The sequence below is a fragment of the Talpa occidentalis genome, unplaced genomic scaffold, assembly GCF_014898055.3.
Source record: "Talpa occidentalis isolate TD23 unplaced genomic scaffold, MPIMG_talOcc4v2.1 talOcc4.3, whole genome shotgun sequence".
Taxonomy (NCBI): Eukaryota; Metazoa; Chordata; class Mammalia; order Eulipotyphla; family Talpidae; genus Talpa; species Talpa occidentalis.
Genome location: NW_023603184.1, coordinates 88,457,332 through 88,480,295, shown reverse-complemented (window position 1 = coordinate 88,480,295; position 22,964 = coordinate 88,457,332). Strand labels below are relative to the sequence as shown.

At 33.5% G+C, this 22,964-nt stretch overlaps 1 protein-coding gene across 9 annotated transcripts in view; it reads right to left on the bottom strand.

Moving 5' to 3' along the window:
• Positions 1-7,650: 7,650 nt before the first annotated feature.
• GALNT13 (polypeptide N-acetylgalactosaminyltransferase 13) overlaps positions 7,651-22,964 on the bottom strand; it is a 446,421-nt gene continuing 431,107 nt past the window's right edge. For 6 of the 9 annotated variants that reach the window (XM_054699734.1, XM_054699732.1, XM_054699729.1 and 3 more), the window contains 2 exons: positions 19,568-19,702; positions 15,396-17,359 (listed from right to left, as the gene is read on the bottom strand). In XM_054699734.1, the coding sequence (XP_054555709.1) occupies positions 17,114-17,359; positions 19,568-19,702 (381 nt within the window). In that variant the 3' untranslated portion in view covers positions 15,396-17,113. Of the gene's footprint in view, positions 8,779-15,393; positions 17,360-19,567; positions 19,703-22,964 lie in introns of those variants that run through there. The other 3 variants (XM_054699735.1, XM_054699736.1, XM_037523345.2) reach the window with 2 other exon arrangements.

The window sequence follows — 22,964 nt, the reverse complement described above, 5'->3', positions numbered from 1 at the left end:
CCATGCTTCTATTAGAAGAAAACGATCCATTTGAATCATATCAAATTTAATTACTCTAATATTTATATAATTATGGTTCTCAAGTTCCAAAAGCATTCATTTCTTAAAAATTAAGTTTTGCAATGAAGAAAGGCAGGGTAATCCTTTTAGTAGGAGGGCACTCGAAAAGTAAAGAGGAGGTTAAAATATAGCAATACAAAATGGACAACCAAAATTTAAAGTCCTTCTCTCTCTTACTTCCTCATCCCAGACATGGAATATAGTAGATCAGTAAAGGAAGAAAAGATGGAAATTCATTCATTCAATAAATATTTATTGGTTGCCTAGAACGTATCAGGAATTATTCTACATACATGCACTATCACAAAGACATGATAATCCCTGCTCTTTGGTATGCTATTTTCAAGTGGTAGGTGCTTGGTAGATGAGGAGGGTGGAGAAAAAGAGGCAGTCATTAAGTAAGCATTAAAAGCAGAAAATTAATTAGATGAAACAGCTGGTCAAGTGCTATGTAATAATAAGAGTATGAGTTGGTAGATCTGGAAGAGAGAGGGAAGGTAGGATACCGTACTAAAATGGGTGAATGAGAGATCCTCTGGCAAGGTAAGATATTATCAATGTAAGGGAGTTAGCATATGAATATCTAGGAATAAGTATTCCAGACAAAGACCCTAGACTTAGAGCACAGCTGGCTTGTTCAAAGAAACAAGGAGAGTGATGAGGATAAAGCAAATAAACAGCAGCAGTGGAGAGAAGGAGTTTGGAGAGTTAAGGGTGGTCAGATCATGCATGGCATTTTAGCCCTTGAAGGACATAACCCTCCACTCTATGCAAAACACTAAATTGCTGAAGAGTTTGAGTGAAAAATTATACTTGGATTACATTTTATAGCATCAGTCTGGTTCTCTGATGAGAATAGTTTATGCAGGAGGTAAGTGTGCAACCAGTTAGAAGACTATTACAGTAATTCAGATCGTGGCTCACACCAGGGTGGTAGCAGGAGAGGTGTTAAGTGGTCTAATTCAGGAAATGTTAAAAGGAGTCAATATGATTTTTTTTTTTAGATTTATTTATTTATTTATACAAGCGCTGGGTACAGACAGAAGCGCGGGAGGATGAGAGAATTCACCAGAGTCAGAGCGGAGAGCAGAGCAGGCAGACTGATGAAGTACACTGCTGAGGGGAGCAGCGGGTGGCAGGAGAGGTCTGGGCGCCATGTGGGACCCTCGCCAGGGGCCGGGGATGGAACCCGCGCTACAGAGGCTGCGGGCAGCTTCGCAACCCAGTGCTCAACCACTGCGCCACCGGGGAGGCCCCCGATATCATTTTTTAATGGAAAAGACACCAAAATTTTTGGACCTAGCAATTGACAGAATGAACTTGCCATTAATTGACATGGAAAAATCTCTTTGGATTAAACAGACTTTTAAAATAAGATAAGGAGTTCATGGAAGTACTAGATTTGAAATGTCTCTATCAGTCATGTAAATAGACATGTCAAATGAGCAGCTGGGTCTTAAAGAGTTCTGATCTGAGGAGACACATGTGGTAGTAAGTGGTGAATAGGAGGTATCAAAATCCATGGTCCTGTCTCGCCTGCTTCTCCCCTCAGTAGTGAACTTCGGTTGTTCTGCCTGCTCTGTTCCCCACTCTGTCTTTGGTGATTCCTCTCACTGCCCCCACCCACCACCTCTGGCCTGTACCCCAGCTCTTGTATGCATAAATAAATAAATCTTTAAAAAAAGTCCATAATTCTGAATGAAATCACAAAGGGAGTGAACATGAATAGAGATGACCAAAGATTGTGACGAGACCAATGGCAGAAAAGAGGAAAGTCTTACAAGGAAAACGGAACTAACCACCAGCATAGTAGGAAAGAAAACCAAGAAAGGAAAAATGTAATTCCACAGTAAGAGGGTAATCAAGTCAACGTGTCTGATTTTGCTATTGGAAACCAGAGCTTTCAAAAGCTGAGTATGTGAGAAAAATAGCTTTATCACTCACATTAACCCAGATCATTAGAAAAAGAACTTTGAAATGCTTTTACAAATGCAACTGAACTCCATGTCATTAAGTAAAAACCAAGAGGTTGTGCACAGAGCTCAAGCTGTGTGTGAAGAGGGAGAAAACACAGGTACCATCATTCTTTGTGAAGGTTATTTTCAATTCCAACCTGAATTGTTCAGTGTTGATTTCTTAACCTTTGCCTTCTGAAAGTTATCACATGGCAGATGGAAGGTGCTTGCTGGACCAAGTTTAGGTGCCTCATTAATAAAGGAAGCTGAAGCAGTTTTCTTTCAGTTTTGATCAATAGTTGTGTGGGTTTTTTTTTTTTTTTTTTTTTTTGGTTTTCACTCCATAAAACTAGTGGGTGAAGGGATTTGTCAGCAGAAATTCAGTCAACTCCAACTTTTCTGCTAGTACAATGGGTAATTAATATAATGTGTCACATGGAAAATATAATCCTTATGTCAGAAAAGAGATGCCACTGAATAGCTTCTAAGCTGAAGATGCAGGAAAGTGTAGTGTTGGGCAAGAGCATTCACATTTTGTTTCCTCCAGGTGCTGAAAAGAAAATCTGTGATAGGTCTATCGAAACCTGTTGTGGTAGAACTGTTTTTTAGGTTAAATTGAGTAGGTTATTAGCATTTGAAATGCAAATCTGTCCTCCTGAACAAAAGAAACAGAAAAGAATGTAGCAGAAAGGAAGTAGGAGTGACAAGGAGTCCCACCTGGTTACAGAAAGCCAGGAAGGGGATTTTGTGTTCTAGACATAAAATCTAGACAATGTCCTTTACAGAAAGCAATTTAGAAAAAACAATTTTTGATGTTTGCAAATCAATGATTTTCCAAATCATGTAAATATAATAGAATTTTTTTTTAGTGCACCGTCTTCAGAATGAGGTACTAGAATTTTTCCTCTCCCTTTCTAGAAATCGCCCTCTTTCCTCCTTTTTCGTTCATTTTAATCAGAAAATGTAACAATCTTTTCTAACTCTCACCTTGGCTTCTGTTTGTGGCTAGGACTGCAGATCTAACCTTGGGGCATCAGAGCATCATGGGGTGGGTCGCCTTCTTCATCTTCACTTCCTTCCCTCATGAGCTATCTTTCAGGATTCCAGCACCAGGAGCAAATACTTGGATATGATTCATAATGTTTGAAACATAATTTTCATTATATAATAGGAAACATATTACCTTTTCTATTTCATTTCTATAAAACAAAATAATATCAATCTCAAATTGTCAGAATAAAAGTAATAAAATGATAAATTCTTTAAAATCATGCACATTTTAATGTTTCTATATATTTTTGGTATCAAAATTGCACTGGGGTCACAATAGTATCTTGCTGCCAAGAGATATCCATAGGCACTTAATCATTTATTTAAATAATCTACAAAATGGAACATAAGCATAAAATATTGAAATGGTATATCTATTGGAAATGCCAACAAATTTTTAAAAAATACAACATATACCAAAGGATAACTAAATTGGTATATTTTAATTCTACAAAAAGATATAAATATTTAAATTTATAGTAAAAGAACAATTATAACATTTAGTAATGCTTACAACATTTAAAATGTGTAATTCTTTATGCACAATCCATTTTTATAAATGTTAAATAAATGTGTGCCAAGCATATATCTAAAACATTTCTTAAATTATTTCTCTTTAGCTGTGACTATGCTGACCAAAAAAGCAAAAGCGCCAAAAAATCATCTTTTTTTCATTTGTGCTATTTTTAGCAGAAAAACTGAAACCAAGCTGCAGTTTATGCTATTTTTACACCAAAAGAAATGCATGATGAAAATCTCATTTCTTAAACCTTTACAGATATAGCTTTAATCATCTATTTCCCATTTTCATTCTAACTCATTAAAACAGAATAGTCAGTGATTTTTTTCTCCCAAGATAAAAAAATAAAATAACTTTATATTTAAACGATGATATAAGTATTATAGAAGTGGTCTTTATCTTAAAAGGTAGTAAACAAAAGCTGCCTTGCATCACTAGTATTTCAGAGATTTTTTTAAACAAATACAGTAAAAACTGCCTTTAGAATTTATTGACCAATGAAACAAAAGCTGGACACAAATTTACACAAACTATTAAATCACATTGCTGGTGTTCATTCAACACCTTATATTTGTACAATAGCTTGTATTTAATAGCAGTTTGAACATGGTGTAGTCACACCAGATGTGCTCCTGTGTTGTGCAGAAAAGTGGCTGATTTGATCAAATCCTTAATTGACATATTGGAGAAATATGAGGGGGTGGGTAATGAATGAATCCTGAAACAAAATCTTCCTTAAGAAATAATTGAGTTTTTGCTGTCCAACTGAATTGGAAATTTATTCAGGATTTACAGCTATCAGTTACTAAGAAAGACAGCCTGTGGATGATGCCATATCTATTAAGATCTTGAATTTCTTAGATACTTCATATTGTTACATTAGAAAACTTTATAATTAAAGAATTTATATACGTTTTACCTCCTCTGAGGCCAGATTTACCATTTATAAATGAGATATAAGTGATATAGTTGTGATCAGATAAGATCATTTCTCAAGTGGTAAAAATCATGTAGGGGGAAGTTAATATTGTAAGGAACAATATTAACTAATTGGTACCATGCTCTTAACTCCTCCCTGCCAACAAAAGGTAGAATCTCTCTTCTTGTTTTATGACTGTATTTACTTTTCTTTCTGCTCTTTTTATCTTTCTATTTATCAATATGTTTATAAGCCCCATGGCAAAATTTAATTTATGGATTTATTACAATATACAGAGCTCCACTGAGAAAAACTAGAAATCTGATTATCCTGAAGTATTTGAAGCTGAAAAACATAGAACCTACTCAATGTTCACATTAATAAATTGACCTCTCAAACTGTAGACCAACCGTACTTTTAATGTGAACAATGGAAGTGAGGGGAGAGCATGCTTTGTTCATCACTATTGAAGAAGCTTTGGTTGTTCTCTGAAACCAACTTTGCCTGATTATGCTAAGGTCATCCGGAAGCATGCTATTTCCTGTTAATTATTTTTTCTGCAGACCTTTATTTATCGCCTTTGGTGTGATTATATAGAACTAGCCACATGAAAAGTTGTGAGGAGTCATATACCTGTAATAATTCAGTGTACTTATTACAAAATGTTTACTGAAGACATTTTTTTCCTCATTATCATGCCCTTATTATGATATTTTTGAATTTTTTTTAATTGAAGAGTATATTAGGTTATACTAACAATGATGAGTCTGGCAACAGCATTTATAGCTATGTGATCCTTGGATAAGCCACATTGCATATCTGGGTCTCAATTTTATTATCTATTAAAAAATAAACAGTAAGAATAGTTCATCTGTAAAGTCCTTCAAAGCCTCTACAATTGTGTTTTGTTCATTGACTTGCACATCAAAAATAAATTTAGTAATCACTCCTATGAAACCACAAAAATACATGATTCCAGAGAGAATGATACACGTCTCTTCTCTAAAAGTAAAAATCCTATATTTTCAAGTGGCCATTGAACACAACCAAAAAGTAAAAATAAAAATTATTTTTATCTTATTGAAGCAACTTATATAATATAGCAGCATGTTTATAAAATGTCATATTTCATTTCCATACGGCAGGATATTTTTTCATAGAGACTAAAATATGGTCAATAATTTAATGTGAAGACTATTAGGAGGAAATGCCATTTGGAGACAAAGTTATGCAATTCCTGTCTAAATATATTACTAGACTTTATTTTTTAATTTAAAATACTATCCAAAAAAAGATATATACAGTAGCACTTAGCAACTTTAACACACATATTTCAGTTTATTACTTCAAGAAATATTTAAAGATACTTATATGTCAAGAACTGTACCAGATGTGGATAACACATTCAACAGAACTGATCAAATCCTGGGCTTTATGGGGCTCACATTCTAGAGTGTGTGATGAGGATGTTGGTAGTTGGGAAGGTGGAAGCTTAGACAGCATATAAAGACATGAATTTATAGTCTGTCAGACTGTATAGGTGATGCAGAGAGCATGAAAACAAGGGTTTGCTTTCCTGGCGATGAATTTTTGGATAGAGGCTAATAGAAAGAGTGAGAGAGCTCTGTGGTGGTAGAAGAAACAAATCAATGAGGCAAAAAATTTCTTGACAGCCAGAGAGGAAGTGTGGGGCAGGATGGAGAGTTGTAGTCAGAAATGTGTGCACATGCACATATGCACACACAAGTAGAGTTAGTATTTTGAAGACCAGTTTAAGAAGTTTGATTGTTTGATTGTAAAGAAATGCACATCATTGCAGGGCTATGATCAGGCATGTGATACAAATTTATGTTTAAGGAATCACTATGGCTGTTGTATTGTGGAAAAACTTTTGGGGAAGGATTAGGAAATTAGGAAACAAAATTATAAGCATTTTGTAATTAAAAAGGTAGTGGACACACAGTGAATGTAGAGGTAAATTGTTGGTTTCTGGTTACATTTCAAATATGGAAGGGAAATTGCTGCTGGATTAGAGGACAAATGAGAGATGAAGAAAGGATCGAAGTAAGTTTAAGCTTCTGCTCTCAGCTTCTGGAAAATTGGAGTTGGCATCAACTACAATGGGGAAAACTTCAGAAAGGGAAGCTTGAAATCATTTGAAATATATGTTAATCTAGTTCCATAGATAAGGAATGTAAAATTGAATGCACTGTGGATGAAATCATGATTTTATTTTTGTTCTGAGTACAGTATTCTTGATTTACAAAAAGGAATGTCAGTGATTGTTTTCTGAGTTTTGGTGTTTTATAATGTTTTATGTCATGTTTCATTTGTTAGACATTCTAACAGCATGTGTTCAAACCATCTGAGAATTCTTTGAAAATTATTCTGTTGCACAAAACTCTTACAGTGTTCATTTTCCTATAATTTTGTTAGAATCCATATGAACTTTCAAATATTTAGAATGCTGCTTTCAAAACAGGTGAAGTTCAACTTGATGGAATAGCTATATTTTGAAAAAGTTGTCATTTACCATTTTCTAGATAACATGCACTTTGATTGACAAAGCCATAATAAGCAGATAGATTATATAAAAGAGTGCTTGGGTATTTATACCTTTTAAGTTTAAGGAGGAAGAATGCTGTGCAGGGATATTTTACCATGTTTTAGTCAGGACAACAGGAAAGGAAGAGAGAAAAGGGAATGAAAATGGAAAAAGTGATTGTTAGGTCAGGCTTCTGTTGACTCTAGAGGCCTCTATTAAATTAGGCAGTGGTTCCCTGGCTCCTGGGAGGCACAGTTTCCTCTGAAGTTTGCTGTAAGCTATGGATTTATTCCACAGGAAAAAATGCCCTAACATCAAACTTTTGCTTATAATTTTAAGTGATTCAGGATTCTTCCAGGTAAGGGGTGGTTATACCTTAAGGAATAAACTTAAAATGCTCCAGGTTATTGAAATATTCCTTACAGTTTTGTCAACATAAAGTCCAAAGAGAAAGGAATGATAACTGGGAATATCATACAAGATTTTACTGCTCTTCAGAAACTGCTATCCTTTTCATTTTAAAGACGGGGGTGGGTGGGGGGGGAGAAATGTGTATTAAATGCATTTTTTTAAAATGAAATTAAAACTTAAAATGCTGTAGCATAGCAATGAAATTCTGATAGTTAATGTAGTACTTTCAAAAGATAAACTTAAAAAATGATATAGTGACTAAAATTATTAAATACAAAATATAATTGACCTCTCACCCATAGTTCTCCAGAGCATAAATGACAAGTCAGTTTCTAGAATGAAGATAAAGGGACGGTTTATGTGAGACAAAGACAGTGGTCAAGGATGAGTTTCATACATCAGCTCTAAGACCAAGATTGTTATGCTCAAATTTTTTTTAGGAGTAATTGAAACCCAAACAGACTATCTTTTAAAATAATTTAATTTTTGCAGTTTAGCTTCATCTTTTTCTCTTCAATGTCTATCTCATTTCTTTTTATTTCATGTAATTTAAGCCGAATTTTCAAATTCTCCTCTTTTTTGCTTAAATGTGATACTTTTATAAGGACTATATGAGAAGTCAATATCAAATTTAATTTCTTTCCTGGTACGAAACTTGGAACTTCCTTTGTAAGATGAATTCACTGCTCAGAAATCATTTAATGTGTGGCCTACTTGTTGACACAGAAATTCAACATGTTTCCACAAAGGTCCAGTAGAAACAGAGTGAGTTTATAAAACAGTTGATACAATTTCATAATGATGATATTTTCTAAGGCATTTACATTGTCCCTCTTCTTTTCTCTATGACAAGAAAACTTTAAAATAACCCTTCAACTAATCCTGTGAGATGAAGGACATACATATTTTAAAGCAAACACCCAATTAGTTTTTCAAATTGTTCTAATGTTTAATAATAGTTTGCTGTTATTTATATTGTTTATGTGCTTCTTTGATCAGATACAAATTTTAGTAGGGAAATAAGTAAACATTCCTAAAAATGAATTATAAACAACTGTGTTTTAGAATACTAAAAGGATTTTAAAACTTCAATTCAGCAAAGTTAATATTTTCCCCCTAATTGAAATAATGGAAAAACAAAAGTGTAGACACTTTCATGATTTGGGGGAAATAGTCTTCATGCCCCCAAGGTCATGTTCCTTAGCAGCCATTGTTGGGATCTGCTTCCACTACAGTCCTGCATGGTAGGCACCATTTTGTCTTCTTCAGAAGGTTCATCGAGACATTGGTTACTGTTAACATGTCTCAAGGTGAGTCTCTGTAAAAGATAACCAATAATCAGTGTAACCCATTTTATCTTTATCTACACTAGCACATCATATTAAATGTACTCTTTAAAAAAAAATCTTATAAGATTTAGTTTTAGTGTAAATATTGTGACATATTTATAAAAAGAACTATATGCACAGGTGACTGAATTATACAGCATTCACTGTTGTGTTTTCATCATTGTCTAATATACCTTTATTTGCAGATGACTAAAAAAAATTTGGCTGACATTTATTAAGCATTGCCAAGAATTTAGGTTGCTTTGCAAAAAGCCCATTTGTGAGCTCTAAGATCAGTGGAGGGCTGCAAATATTACCAAGCTTTCACAAAAGTTTAGTTTTCTTAGGCATGTGTTATTCAGTAACCATTTGGTAAACATATAAAGAGATGTCACAGCTGGGACCCAAATGAACAAAGCTGTTCCCATTTAAAAATACTAAACAAGCCATAGTATCTGTGACTACAACACATTCATTATAGAAGACTGGTTCTCATAGCAACAAAAACCTGTCTTACTTGATAGTATGATTATTACATTTGAGCTGCATTTTTAATTAAGAGTCTTAAAAATCAAAATAGATAAATATAACAAATAAAAATACAAATATTCAAAATATTATATTTTCTTCATAATAGTGTTCATTAATAAGTGTCCTCTCAGTGTGGAAATGCTGAAATTTAATTCTAGTGATTGCATAATATTAACCATTCATTACCTGCCTTCTCTTTTGAGCTCACATTTACCTTTGGAATCGTATTTTTTTTTTGACTTTTCAGATACACATTTAAAGCCCATATGTTTTACAATTACTAATTTATACACTTATATGAAAACATATAAAGGTTATATAAAGGGCCTCCCCGGTGGCGCAGCGGTTGAGCACTGGGTTGCGAAGCTGCCCGCAGCCTTTGCAGTGCCAGTTCGATCCCCGGCTGCTCCCCGGCCACAGGAGGAGGGTCCCACATGGCGCGCAGACCTCTCCTGCCGCCCGCTGCTCCCCTCAGCAGTGTACTTCGGTCCTTCTGCCTGCTCTGCTCCCCACTCTGGCTCTGGTGAGTTCTCTTGCCCTCCTGTGCTTCTGACTGTGCCCAGTGCTTGTATAAATAAATAAATAAACAAATAAATAAATAAATAAATAAATAAATCTTAAAAAAAAGGTTATATAAAAAACTTATATGAAATTATACTCATATGGAAAAACACGAAAAACTTCTCAATCAGAAGAGAAGTGTTTAATTGTATGGGAAGTGATTTGCTGGTATATCTTGGAAGAACACAACATATCTTTTGTTGCAAAACACAAAAGGTAGACAAATCTTTTGTATGACTTGATATTATATTGAAAAACAGATGAAAAAATATATAGGAGCATGTCATAAAAATGATAGAGAAACACCACCTAGATAATTGTAATTTGTTTGGATTAGGTCTGCAGACACCTGGGCAAGACTGGCCTGAGAAAAGATGGAATGGAAAGTAGGTTTATGCTGGAAGACACTTAATAGACAACAGGCAGGAAATTAAAAGAGCAAGGCATTAGATGGGAAACAGATATCAAGATTGAGGTCTTTATTGTTGATCTTTCAATACATGGAATCAAGATATTTGTACTGAAAAATGAAAAAAGAAACAAAGATAGGCAAAAAGATGGGTTGATTTAGGCTAGGGATGCCAAAAACTATGCTGTTGGCTTAAGAACCAATAACTACTTGAAAAGAAGATACAAAATAAAATCATTTTATTCTTAAAGTTCAGCTAAAATCAACAAAATATTTTTCATTTTTATTACATACCTGAGGTCCTTTACATATATATCCTCTTTAAAAAAACTACTCTTGGGTGTTTCTATTAGATTTTTTCCTAAGTGTATATGACTTTAAGCATCAGATTAAATGATTTATTAACTACATAAATGATAGATTTTAAGATTATATTAGCATTGCTCTTTCTAAAAAAAAAAAAGTCTAAATAGTTTTTTGAAGGAATTCACTAATAGTCAAAAGACACTACTATAAAGAATAATCAACCAGCCAAATGAATCAACCAAAAACTCTCTCTTTTAATATTATACATTAGAAACATGAGCTATTTTAAGGTCAGATAGTGTGAATTCCTACTTTCCCATTTACTAGCTGGGAAATCTTGGACAAGCTACCAAAAAATTCTGGAGGAGTCAGATACCATGTCAGATTGCTTACTGAGAAGTTACCCACAAATTATACAAGTGAGAGATAAAAGATACAAGTTTTTAAAAGCCTTTATTATTATATCACTTAATCAACCACAAAGAAATGCTTAGAAGTAATTTATGTCAAAAAGTTACATCTCAGTTGATCTTCAATAATGCATTTACCTAAGGTTTCAGATTAAAATAATAAAATCTAGAAACATTTGCTGTATCTACACAAAACCAAGTTATCCGAATAAAATTTATCAAAATTAAATAAATTCACTTTTCTAAAAGCAATCCATATCTGGGCTATGTTATTTTATTTTATTTTGCTTTTTACAAGCTCTAATGCAAAAAAATTATTGTCATACATATATGTTTACAGCTAAAAACAGCTCTATGTTATAGTCTAAAAACAGACTAATATGTCATAATATATTCTAACAATTATGCAAAAGAAAAAAAATGAAAAATACCTACTAATGATAGACTAATACTTAATATATGCAGCCTCCAAATTAATGAGCAACTAAGTAAAAGAAAATTAAATCCATGGAGAAATAACACATAAAGAATTTTCTAAACTACATTTTCAAGAAGTAACAGATTTCAATAACAAAACAACAAAAATTCTAAAATATATTTCATAAAGTCTGATGCACAAATCGCTAAAGGTTATTAGAGAATGTAATCAGTAGGATTCCCAAAGATATTTCTAGAAACTTCCACTCTTGTATAGTTTCTCAGTAGCCATTTTTGCCTGGGACTATCATTACATGTTTCCACAGTGGGGTGTTGGGAGCCATCAGCTACTTTGCTTACTGAGAGACAGGACTGGGTGATTATGTGAAGAAGAGTGTGGGTCTGTTTGACAAAGAAAATAATGAATAATGACAAAATGAAGTACAAAGGCAGTAATCAATCAATCATTCTCAGCAACATATAATTTTTACTGGTTAAGAATGGAAGGCACAAGTCACAATAATTACATCCATGGAACTGTGAAACACATCCTTTTAGATGGTTTTAATATCAACTGTATTTAGTGGGAGCAAATGAAGATAAGACTGAGAATGTGGAGAAGGGCCTGATATTAAATGATGAAACATTTTGGGCAAATGTTTGAGCATAAAATAGGTTATATTCTCAGCTTTTATCCAATTAACAAAATGTTTTAGTACTAAATGAGTTATTTTATGAGTGGATATTCAAAATTGTTGATTAATCTAAAGAGTTTTCAATTGTGGTCTTTGATTTCCTCATTCATTTATTTGTACTAAATTTGAGTGGAAGCTATAGTTGAGAGGAATTATCTCATAAGAGTTTGCTTTACTTTGTAAAGTACGACACTTAAATTGTTTCCATTATGTTTCAATAGTCTAACTGGTGGTGTTAAAATGACTCCACATATCTGATATACTGACATAACTGTCTGAATGTCAATTAGAATTTAAAGGAAGGGAGGAAAAAGAAAAAGAGCAACTCATTTGGGCTCTTTTACCTAAATCTCCAAGCATGATTTGTAATCAGTTAATTTGTCCGTTTCTTGCTCTCCAACTCTTTTCTTCCAGGACTTTAAGCTTAAGGAAGGTCACAATGACCATCTATAGCATCAAGCCTGGTGCCCACCCACAGGAGGCACCTGTAAGTTTGTTGATGGAAACGCCTAGTGAAAGGCCAATGCAGGAAATAAATGCTGGTAAATTAAATTCTATCTCTTGAGCATCTTAATGGACACAAATCATTGAACTTGCCCTTTGAACTACTTACTTTTTACAGTAAAATGGCAGATAAATCTTTATAAAGATAGGAAAGATTACATCATAAATTGTATTTTTAATATGCTGCTTATGATATAGTTTGCTTTATTAAGGTAATTGTTTTTAAGTTTGCTTTTCTTTTCAACCACACTGCCTTGTCCTATTTATACTATTTAAAATGTCTACACTGTATCATCCTCTACTCTTGGTGATTTTGTAATGAACTTCCTTGATAAATGTCATGTTAAGATAAAAGACCCCTGTGTTTATGATTGTCAATTTCACATGACATTACAAAGAAAAATGAATTGTAAGGTTTTCCTTGGTGTAAACAAAATTTGATAATCAAGAAACACAATCTAGAACACAAATACAATATAAAGTTTTCAAAAAAAATATTTATCATATTTCCCACAAAATGCTTATTGCATGAATGATCATGAAAAAAGAAATAACTTTCTAAAAATCCATAAAGTAGAAAAATATTAGAAATTTCAAATAATCCCATTGAGATTTTTTTTTAATTCTCAAAAACATTTTCATTATGTACAAAAAGTTACAGAGTTGATATTTCTAAGTATTCTGTCTAGAAGAGATGCCAATTATTATTTTATGTGCTTCCTAGTAATTATTATCATTTATACTATGAAATATGTGTGTTTAAAGCATCTAATTAAATATCCTTCAACTTATAATTGGCCATCTTTCTTTTTCTTTTTCTTAAAGTTTTATTTATTTATTTATTTGTTTGTTTGTTTATTTATACAAGAACCAGGGTACAGGCCAGCTGTGCGGGAGGGTGAGAGGATTCACCAGAGACAGAGCGGGGAACAGAACAAGCAGACTGATGAAATACACTGCTGAGGGGAGCAGTGGGCATGCCAGGAAAGGTCTGCAGCGCCATGTGGGACCCTCACCTGCCGGCCGGGATCAAACCAGCACTGCAGAGGCTGCGGACAGCTTCACAGCACTGTGCTCAATCGCCTGCGCCACCAGGGGAGGCCCTTAGCCATCTTTCTTATCATTAAAGTATTATAAAAACACAAGTAAAAAGATAAATAATTCGTACAATATAGATGTACCAAAATTCATTTAACCTTTTCCATTTGGGAGGAGAATCATTCCAATCTGTAATTATTGTAAATAAATATCTCATCATTTCTCTCCACATCTATAATCATTTTTTAAAGATTTATTTTATTTATACAGGCCAGAGGAGTCAGAGGGTGAGAGGATTCACCAGAGACAAAGCAGGGAGCAGAACAGGCAGAAGGACTGAAAGCACTGCTGAGGGGAGCAGGGGGTGAGACAGGAGAGGTCTGTCACACCATGTGGGTATCGCACTGGCCGGCGGGAATTGAACCTGTGCTGTAGAGGCTGTGGACAGCTTCACAGAGCTGTGCTCAACTTGCTGTGCCACCGGGGTGGCCCCCCATAATCAGTTTTATAAACAATTCTTAGAAGTGAAATCACAAGGTCAAAAGTTATAAACTTTTAATACATATTAGTAATTCTCTCCTTTACTATTTCTTCAAGGACTGGCACATTATTATATTGGTTGTACATGATTTTCTTTTTCAGTGCTTTTTATTAAGCATATCGGTCCTTTGTCACATTTGTTGCAAATGCCTCTCACAAATTTAGGAGATTTTCATGTTAGTGGTGAAGGGAATGTGACATATAAGGGTGACAATGAGCATACTGCTAATGTATCTTTTCCTATCCTTGCTTAAAGAATATATTGGAAAATTATATAGAAAATAGGGTACTATGAACCTATAAGCTAGAATTGTTATTTTGTGTATAGTAGCATCACTTAGTTTCACTCCCCCGACAGGTACTACATTAATATTTCCTGGAATTTGTGAAAATTTAATCATACTTTTTTTGATGCATAGGAAAAACTTCTTATACATCTTAATACTTCTTGCCTTTAAACATATTTGTATGTGTCAAGAAGTATCCATACCTCTGCCCTTCTGCAGACACAATTACCTCTGAATACCAATTGGAATAAGGCTAGGGGAACAATTTTGGTGACAAAATAAGAATGGTTAACATTAGATCATATCTTTGTTCCTTTACATTAAAAAGAACTAAGTAAAAAAATTGATACTTTCATGAACAAACAAAAGTGACTGCATGGTTGAAACCCAATTGATTGGTATTATATATAATGATAAACCTAGTAAGAATAACCATAGATTATTATATTTAATTTACTAGCAAAGGCAGTAGGAATTCATTGATCAAGTGTAGAATCACAATTATTTAAACATTAGTGTAATACAGTTATTATCCAAAAGTATGATCTCCTCCCAAGAAGAACTGTGCTTTCAGTAGAATAGAATATCAGTGTTCTAAAAATCAACTGTATTTAAGCAAGAACTAAAAAATGTGACACTAAACTATTGAAATGCTATTCACTAATGGTTCTATTTAAGGAATCACAGCTATGGGACAACAGAAATATGGAAAGCTAACACACAGCCTTCAAAATGTAAATCAAGCCACTATTTTTATTAGGAATGCTGCACAGGGAAATTCCAGCTTTCTAATTATAGATCACTTACCTTGAAATTATATTCCCATTTACCTGCTTTCTGATAAAGGTAAATGAAAGAGGGATTATGTCTAAATATAAATCTATGATTTCTATAATTATTAATCTAACATATTTTACCTACTGAAAAAAATTACTTATCTAGTTAGTCTGAGGAATATTTGATACAGATGAATATCAAATTCAGAACAAGTATTTTCTCAGTCAACTTGCTCAGTCACATGAAAAGCACGACTTATTTTTAGCATCATATTTTGCTCCCTGTTTTTTCTTTGTTGCATAGTGTTTGTTAAGCATAAGTGTTCTGTTCTAAAATTAGATTCTCACACTGTACGTAGCTGCCTGAATGTTCAAAAAGAAATGCAATTATGTGCACTTATTACAGGAAAATGTAAATATCAAATGGATTGGAATACAATTGTATAGTCCAAATAGAATATAAGAAAATAGGAATGATGGATGACAGACATTTATAAAAATAATTTTTAAAATGCTTCAGTGAGATGTCCCAATGGACTTTCACAGCATCAGAGTGTTCAGGTTATTTATTCAAGAGATTGATTCTAGGCCAGGTATGGATCTTGCAGTTTTACTAATGATACTCTGAGGTTGGTACAAAATCGGACATATTTCGCCAGGAATAAAGTGATACCAAGTTAAGGTCATGGTTGTGTTATTTATTACCAACTTAGTCTTATTCAAGTAAAAGAATACATAGATATTAATTACACTGTGAATAAGTATGTTAAAATTTGTAAGGGATTAGACAATACTGACAAAAGTAGTACTGTAACTGCTTACCTAAATAGACAATATTTATTGCAGTACATGCTTTCAGTTATTAAGGGAGAAGTTCTACGCAATTAAAATTTGGTACCTCAAATAACTGATAGTATTTAGTCATATTTTTCATTTGCAATACTTTACATCATTTAGCTTATCAGATCACCATCATTGCAAGCATCTAATTGTTTCTATTTTTTCAATGACCTCAAGAGACAATGTAGTAGTGGAAAGATGGCTGAATTTGGTTCCGGAAACCTGGGATGTGCAAACCTAGACAAGGGATTTAGACACTAAGCTTCAGTTTACTAATGTGAAGATTCAAAGAAGACTATCTTATAGGACTCTGGTCAGAATTGCAAGAAAAACCAGATAACAGTATAGATTCTCAATAGTTACTTCATTCTCTTCTCTTTCCCCCCAATCACCTAAGAAGTAAACAAACCAGAGCAGCTGGAATCCATACTGTGAGGCTTTGTAATAGTGTTTTAATTTTCCCCGGCTATGCCAACATTCCCGCTTCTATTTAGGATTAACTCTTCTAAGTCTGAAAGGGCCGTGGGAGATAAGTGACGGAATATTTCAGCTGTTCACACTGGAGATTCACAATAGCACTGATAACTAGCTTTCTTTGATTACTTTATTAGGACCTAAATCCAGCCTTAGCTACTGGCAGTCATCTTTGTGTTCAACTTCCTTCATATAAAGGCTGAAAGGAGAGAATTTTATGGTCTTTTTCAGTTCTATAGTTTTGTGAACTTCACCAAGTTTTATTCTACTTTGAACCTGTACCACCTCAGAAGTTTCTCAGAGAAGAATCATTTTGCCCTTGATAGTAAAAGTAAAGAATTGGAATAAAGAGGTAGTAAACAGCACCTGCCTGGGATATGAGAATAAAGCCACCTGGCAATCACTCCTCCTGCCCACGCCTCAATTCTCACTCTGGGCTGCCTTTCTCTTTCTCATATCCTGCAGACACTGCCACTTCCCCAAATGTACATATACCTTTCCTAATTCTGGAATTGTTTTCAACCACGTACAAAAAGATTAAGGAAGATAAATGGATGTTTGACCATTTTCCATATCTGTCTTTCTCATACTTTCATTAATGTGTATGTGAATGACCAGGGGACTTTGTAGAAATACAGACTCGGATTTAGTGTGTCTAGGGTGAGGCCTCAGATGCCTTATTCCTGACATGTTCTCAGGTAACATTACTGGTCTTACAAGAGCATCACACTTTGGTGGCATTGGTTGAGATGGTTGTAGAAGAAGTGATCCTAAACCTAAAACCTAAAAGAAAAAATAATCATAAAATATGTTATGTTTTAATTTTATTAAGTTTTTTTCTGATTTCTTCGCAAAGCCAGTCTTTTATTTCAAAACTAAAAATTTCAGAAAGGAAATGTGTCATTCTTACAATTATTCTAGACTCATGTGGCTTATATTATGTCTCATTCATTGTTTAATTTGGCAAAAAATCTACACTGTGATTTAAAATTTTACATTTATTCAAATAGAACATAATTTAGTTGTGAGACTATACACATATAAGGCAGTAAATTAAACTGTTATTCAATTATAAAGATGGCAAGATTATTTAGAATAAACATTTATCAGTATTTATGGATACATAAGCATTTATAAAATGTTTATATATCCATTTTTATATTTATAAAATATAAACATTTTTGTGTACCTCCTAGAAATAAAGTTTATAAAACACAAAACAGCACAATGTTTAAAATACTGCAGTAGATAACTACTAACTACCAGTCATCCAAAATAGTACATTTATAAAAATCATATTTTTTAATCTTATGTGAAACCTATGTCTTTTTTTCACTTGTCTTTCAAAGTCCCTTCATATTCTATAATATTACTAATAACATAAATAAAAACATACAACTAATTATCATTAGCAGTTATTTGAGAAGTATATGGATTTAAATTATGATTATATAAGGCACTGTCCAATAAAAGTATAGATAGTTTAAATCTTAAAAGTGGTATCTGAAATTTAACATTGCTTCATCTTATAAAATATGTATACTTATTCCCTTTCCTTACTTGATTAATAAATGCTAGATTATTCATTTTCAGCATGCGCCTAATAAAGTCCTGGGTTCCCGGTAAAAACTAAAGAACAAATTTTATTAAAAAATATTACTTGCAGAATTAAAAAAAAATCTGTTCATTTATCTGTACTTGTCTTCATAGAAGAGGTAGGGAACTGACTAAGGGTCCAGATTTACCTATATGTATTATTAGAGAAGATGTCTCTGTAGGCTTTATATAAAGGGTGGTGATAATAAATAATAGTTGACGAGGGAAAAACATGGCCAGATAAAGAAAGTGAACAAGCATTGAGAAAGCAAGAGTCTGAATATAGAACATTATTACAACACAGGAAGATTCAGGATGTTGTCCCTTCATAGCAGAATACTTTATGTACATTGACATTGGTAATGCATAAATTTCAGGGTCAATTTTAACATGATGCAACTGGTTTCAAATAATAGAAAAATTCAGTAAGTTTTCATGATATTCCACTTTACACAAAAAATTAAAATGACATATAAAAAGTTTTTAAAAAGAAGACCTTATTAAATTATCAATAATACCAACAACTCTGTAGATTACTTTTTAAAATACTGTTACAGAGTATTTTAGGCTTGCAGAGAACACTGCACTTGTGAAATTCATTTACTTCTATTGTGTTATGTATCTTGTATAAGTGAAGTTTATTTCTTATCTTAAATAAGTCACCAACCATTTAGAAACTTAGAAAATATAACGCAAATATCCAATTCATTTCACTAAGCAAAGGGAACTGAAAGAAATGAAGCTGTTTCAAGGCAGCTTCCTTATGTAGTGAGGAATATTTCTTTTTTATTAGCTCCATCTGATGGTTGATCTGGTTTTTACACACTGCCAGGCTATAAATTCCCAATAGTAATTTTATTGCTGTTTCTTGTGCCCGTCTATCAGAAAAATGTGCAATAGAGAAGATGCTGCAGAGCTGATAATATACCTAATTAGTTTATTGAATTCTGTAAAGTGTTTACTACTATAAAGAGCATTCATGCAGATATTATTAGCTATTTTCTTTTTCCCCTTAAGTTCATAAGCATAAATATCACTGATTACAATGGGATAAAATGTAAAATTTGATAAATATTGTTGATATTGTCCTGTATACACATCTTCATACATACCTCTCGGATAAGCTAGTTTGTCTCTAAAATAATTTGTTAAGCATGTACACAGTGATCACAAATTTTAAGCACATAAAAATGATTTTATTTTCTTCATTCATATTTCATACTAATGGATGAGTGGTAAAAGCCTATTTATATGATATATTTTCCTAATATTATCAGATATGAGCAGGCATGGTTGACAGTGCAGTTCTTTCTTCCAATGCAGAAAAAATAGCTTAGAATTTAAAAGTATTTGAACTTAAGATTTAGTAAGTAGTAAATTAAGAAAAAGATATACCTCAGCGTCATAGTCCCATAACTGATTTCCTCTCATATGGTGGCACTTTAACATGATTACAGGTCCATTGAGTCTAGAAACATCCAAGCACAAATCATCGGTCCGGATTTCTTTGTCAGCAGTATAAGAAAATACCTGAAAATATAAAATTCAGTTAGTAAAATAATATCCACTTAAAAATAAAAAGCCACAGTATAGGAGACTTAACTGTGGAAGTTTTCATATCAGATAGACTTGTGTTTTCAAATGATCTCTGCTGTATGCTTTGCAAAAGCTAGTTCATCTCTGAATGTTTTTCCTCAACTGCAAGAGAGGGATAGTGTCATGTGTTTAATAACATTTGGCTCAACTTAACAAATAAAATTATGAAATGCTTATTATTTATTGGCACTTCATTTCCTGCACTAGACTTGACTTACAAAGCTTATAAAGCTCACAACAGGTTCAATACAATAAAGCTACAATTGCATGGGGCTCAGTAAAGGGCAGTCGGTGTTCCTGCCACTTACGACCAATTGCCCAAATCAACAGACAATGATGTTTTTCATGTAGAAGTCTAAATCATACTTCCCATAAATACATCACATAAACTGTATTAAGTAATGTCAGTGGATTTCTGAAAGTTGTAGAATTATCTTCTCTGAGGCGTCTTATTAAAAATAGGCTTTAAACCTATTTTTCTCATGTGGTTTGGCTGGGCTTGACATTAATTCTTCTCGAAATATCCAAGAATGTCAAGGTGGATTGTGAACTCATTGTTAGTGAATTCAAATTTATTTCCTTCTAGTACTAGGTGCTAGAAGTCTGAGATCGTGTCAGCAGATGGGCCTCTCTCCTTGACATGTTGATGGTCTTCTTCTCCCTATATCTTCCTGTGGTCTTCACTTTGTTCCTGTCTGCCCTAACCACTTCTTATAAGCACAACATTCACATTAGATTAAGTCCTACCCTAGGAATTTTTTTTTTTTTTTTACCTGAATGATATTTTAAAAAACACTATCTCCAAATATAGTCACATTTTCAGGTACTGGGCTTAAGACTTCAACATATGAATTGGGGCTGGGGGGGGGGCCGCACAATTCAGACTGTGAACTTATTAACCCTTTGTATTGAAAAAAAAAAGTATTGAAAGAGATAATATATCTCTCCCTACTTCTAAGTAAAATCTATAGGATGTATGATAGTTCTGCTTACTTGTCTAGGTCCACTTGGAGTTCAATTCAGAAATTAGAATGGTCTTAATATTATTAATCAAAAATCCAAATACAATATAATGTCAAATTTTCTCCTCTTCTCTAAATTGGGCCTGCTTTAGGTTGGAAACCTGCAGTGAGATAGGGCATCACTGATTTCTCTACTGCAACCTCTTAATTTCACCTTCCTTGCCCATACCCCAATCCCCCAAATCCCCAAATTCACCCAGGTTACTATTCAGTTTTTATTCTTCCACAGTAGTGAAGGTATAGAAGATGTCTTACTTGACCTGTCTCTTTAGAACTACTTCCTGTTCTCTGGCCAGGCACAGATGGAAAATTCCCTCTCATGAGCGTCTTTGTAGGTCTTTCGAGATGCCCATGCTAAGCATCTCTCACTGCTTATGTTTTAGTGGGCCACCTTTTATGAAGGCAAGCTGTACTAGGCACTTCACTGTAATCCTGTTGTCACGGGCCAGCTTCATCTTGTATGAGTGCAGTCACAACCTCCAAGACTCCCGAAGTTCAAGAAGCAGATAAGAAACTCTCAATGTGGTGTCCTACATAGTTTGCAGGCCCAATGCAGAAAGAAACTGCAGGACCTATAGTTCAAAAATAGTGAAGACTTCAAAGAGTAAAGGGCCCTGGTCAGTGGCAAGGTTTCACACCCAGCACCTACCCCTGTCATGAGTCCTCTTCTCAGTGGGTTTGTCATTGGAAACTAGAATTCTAGCCCCTTCCTCTAAAAGGAGAACAACGACTTTCTCCATGAAGATACTGCAATTTCTCCACCTGTTGGTAACTCCTATTACATGTTGAATTGTGTCCCCTAGGAAAACGTGTTTCTGTCCTAACTCTCAGTGTTTCAGAATGTGAACATATTGTAGATGTCTTTAGTTTCATTATGATGAAGTCACATTGGAGTATACCATGTCCTTAGTTCAAAACCAAAAGGACTGGTATCCTTATAAGAAGAAGACAGAGACATGGAGGCAGAGATGAAGTGTGCATCTATAAGCCTTGTGACATCAAGGATGGCTGGCCAACATCAGAAGCCAGACTAAACAAGGACTGACTTTCCTCTACAAGTTCCAGAAGGAATATTGTCTCTCTCATACCTTACTTTCAAACTCCTATGATCTCAGGAATTACAAGACCATAAATTTCTGTTGCTGTAAGCCCTAGTATGTGATAGTTTGATAAGGCAGTTTTTGAAAACCAATAGATCTCCTTTTATTTCTTAACATGGCTGAAGGGACTAAGGCCATGGAATTAAGTTTCCCAAATTGTCATTGCAAATGATATAAGGAAAGCTGATTTTAGATTTCACATCAATTGTACATTGGTATCTGGGCAGAACACTATAATATCGAGTTACAATTTCCAAAAGCATCAGATCAATCTTTTTCATAATCATTTTCTATTCAAATATATCTCAAAATGGTTCTTTACTGTGACTTGGTGATTTACCCTGGTGCTTTTATGTATTCTTTACTGAGGTCAGATTGAATTTTGTCTTGAATTGATGTACTCAAATGAGTTTAAGAGTAATTCATAACATACAAAGGATAAGAGCCAATTTGAATCTCAATTCATTTCAATCTTAGTCTTTTTTTCAGAAAAGGAAAACATTTTCATTATTTCATGTATGTATATGATGTATTCTAGATTTTTCTTATTGAGGAAATACATTTAAAGATATTCTACAGTATGATTCTTTAAGTATGATTAGGATATTTAAACACTTTTTAAGGACTTTTGTGAGAATGATCTAAAATATTCTACATTTGTCGGTTTGAATTCATGAGATGTTAGGTGAATTGGTTTATAATTTATCTGCCTCTAAGAGTAATAAAGTTATAACCAAATTGAATGTGTGACCAATTGTTATTTCATAATGAGCTTGTCAACCTGTGCACAATAAATTAAGAATGAAGAATGCAGGAATTTAATAAAATGGAAGAAACTAAATAAAATATTCCACATTAAATTAAGACTGCTTCACACAATGAAAGATTAAATGTCTATATTTCCTTTCAAAAACTGCATCATATTTAAAATCCTAAAGATGGAGAGTAATTTCTTTTATATTTATTTCTGAAAAATTGCAAAGCTTTGCTCAGATTTGTAGTAAAACTACAGCTTGCAAAATCTTGCTCAAGCAGTGTTAGTAGCAAAGCAAGGACACTGAATTCTGCCTGCAG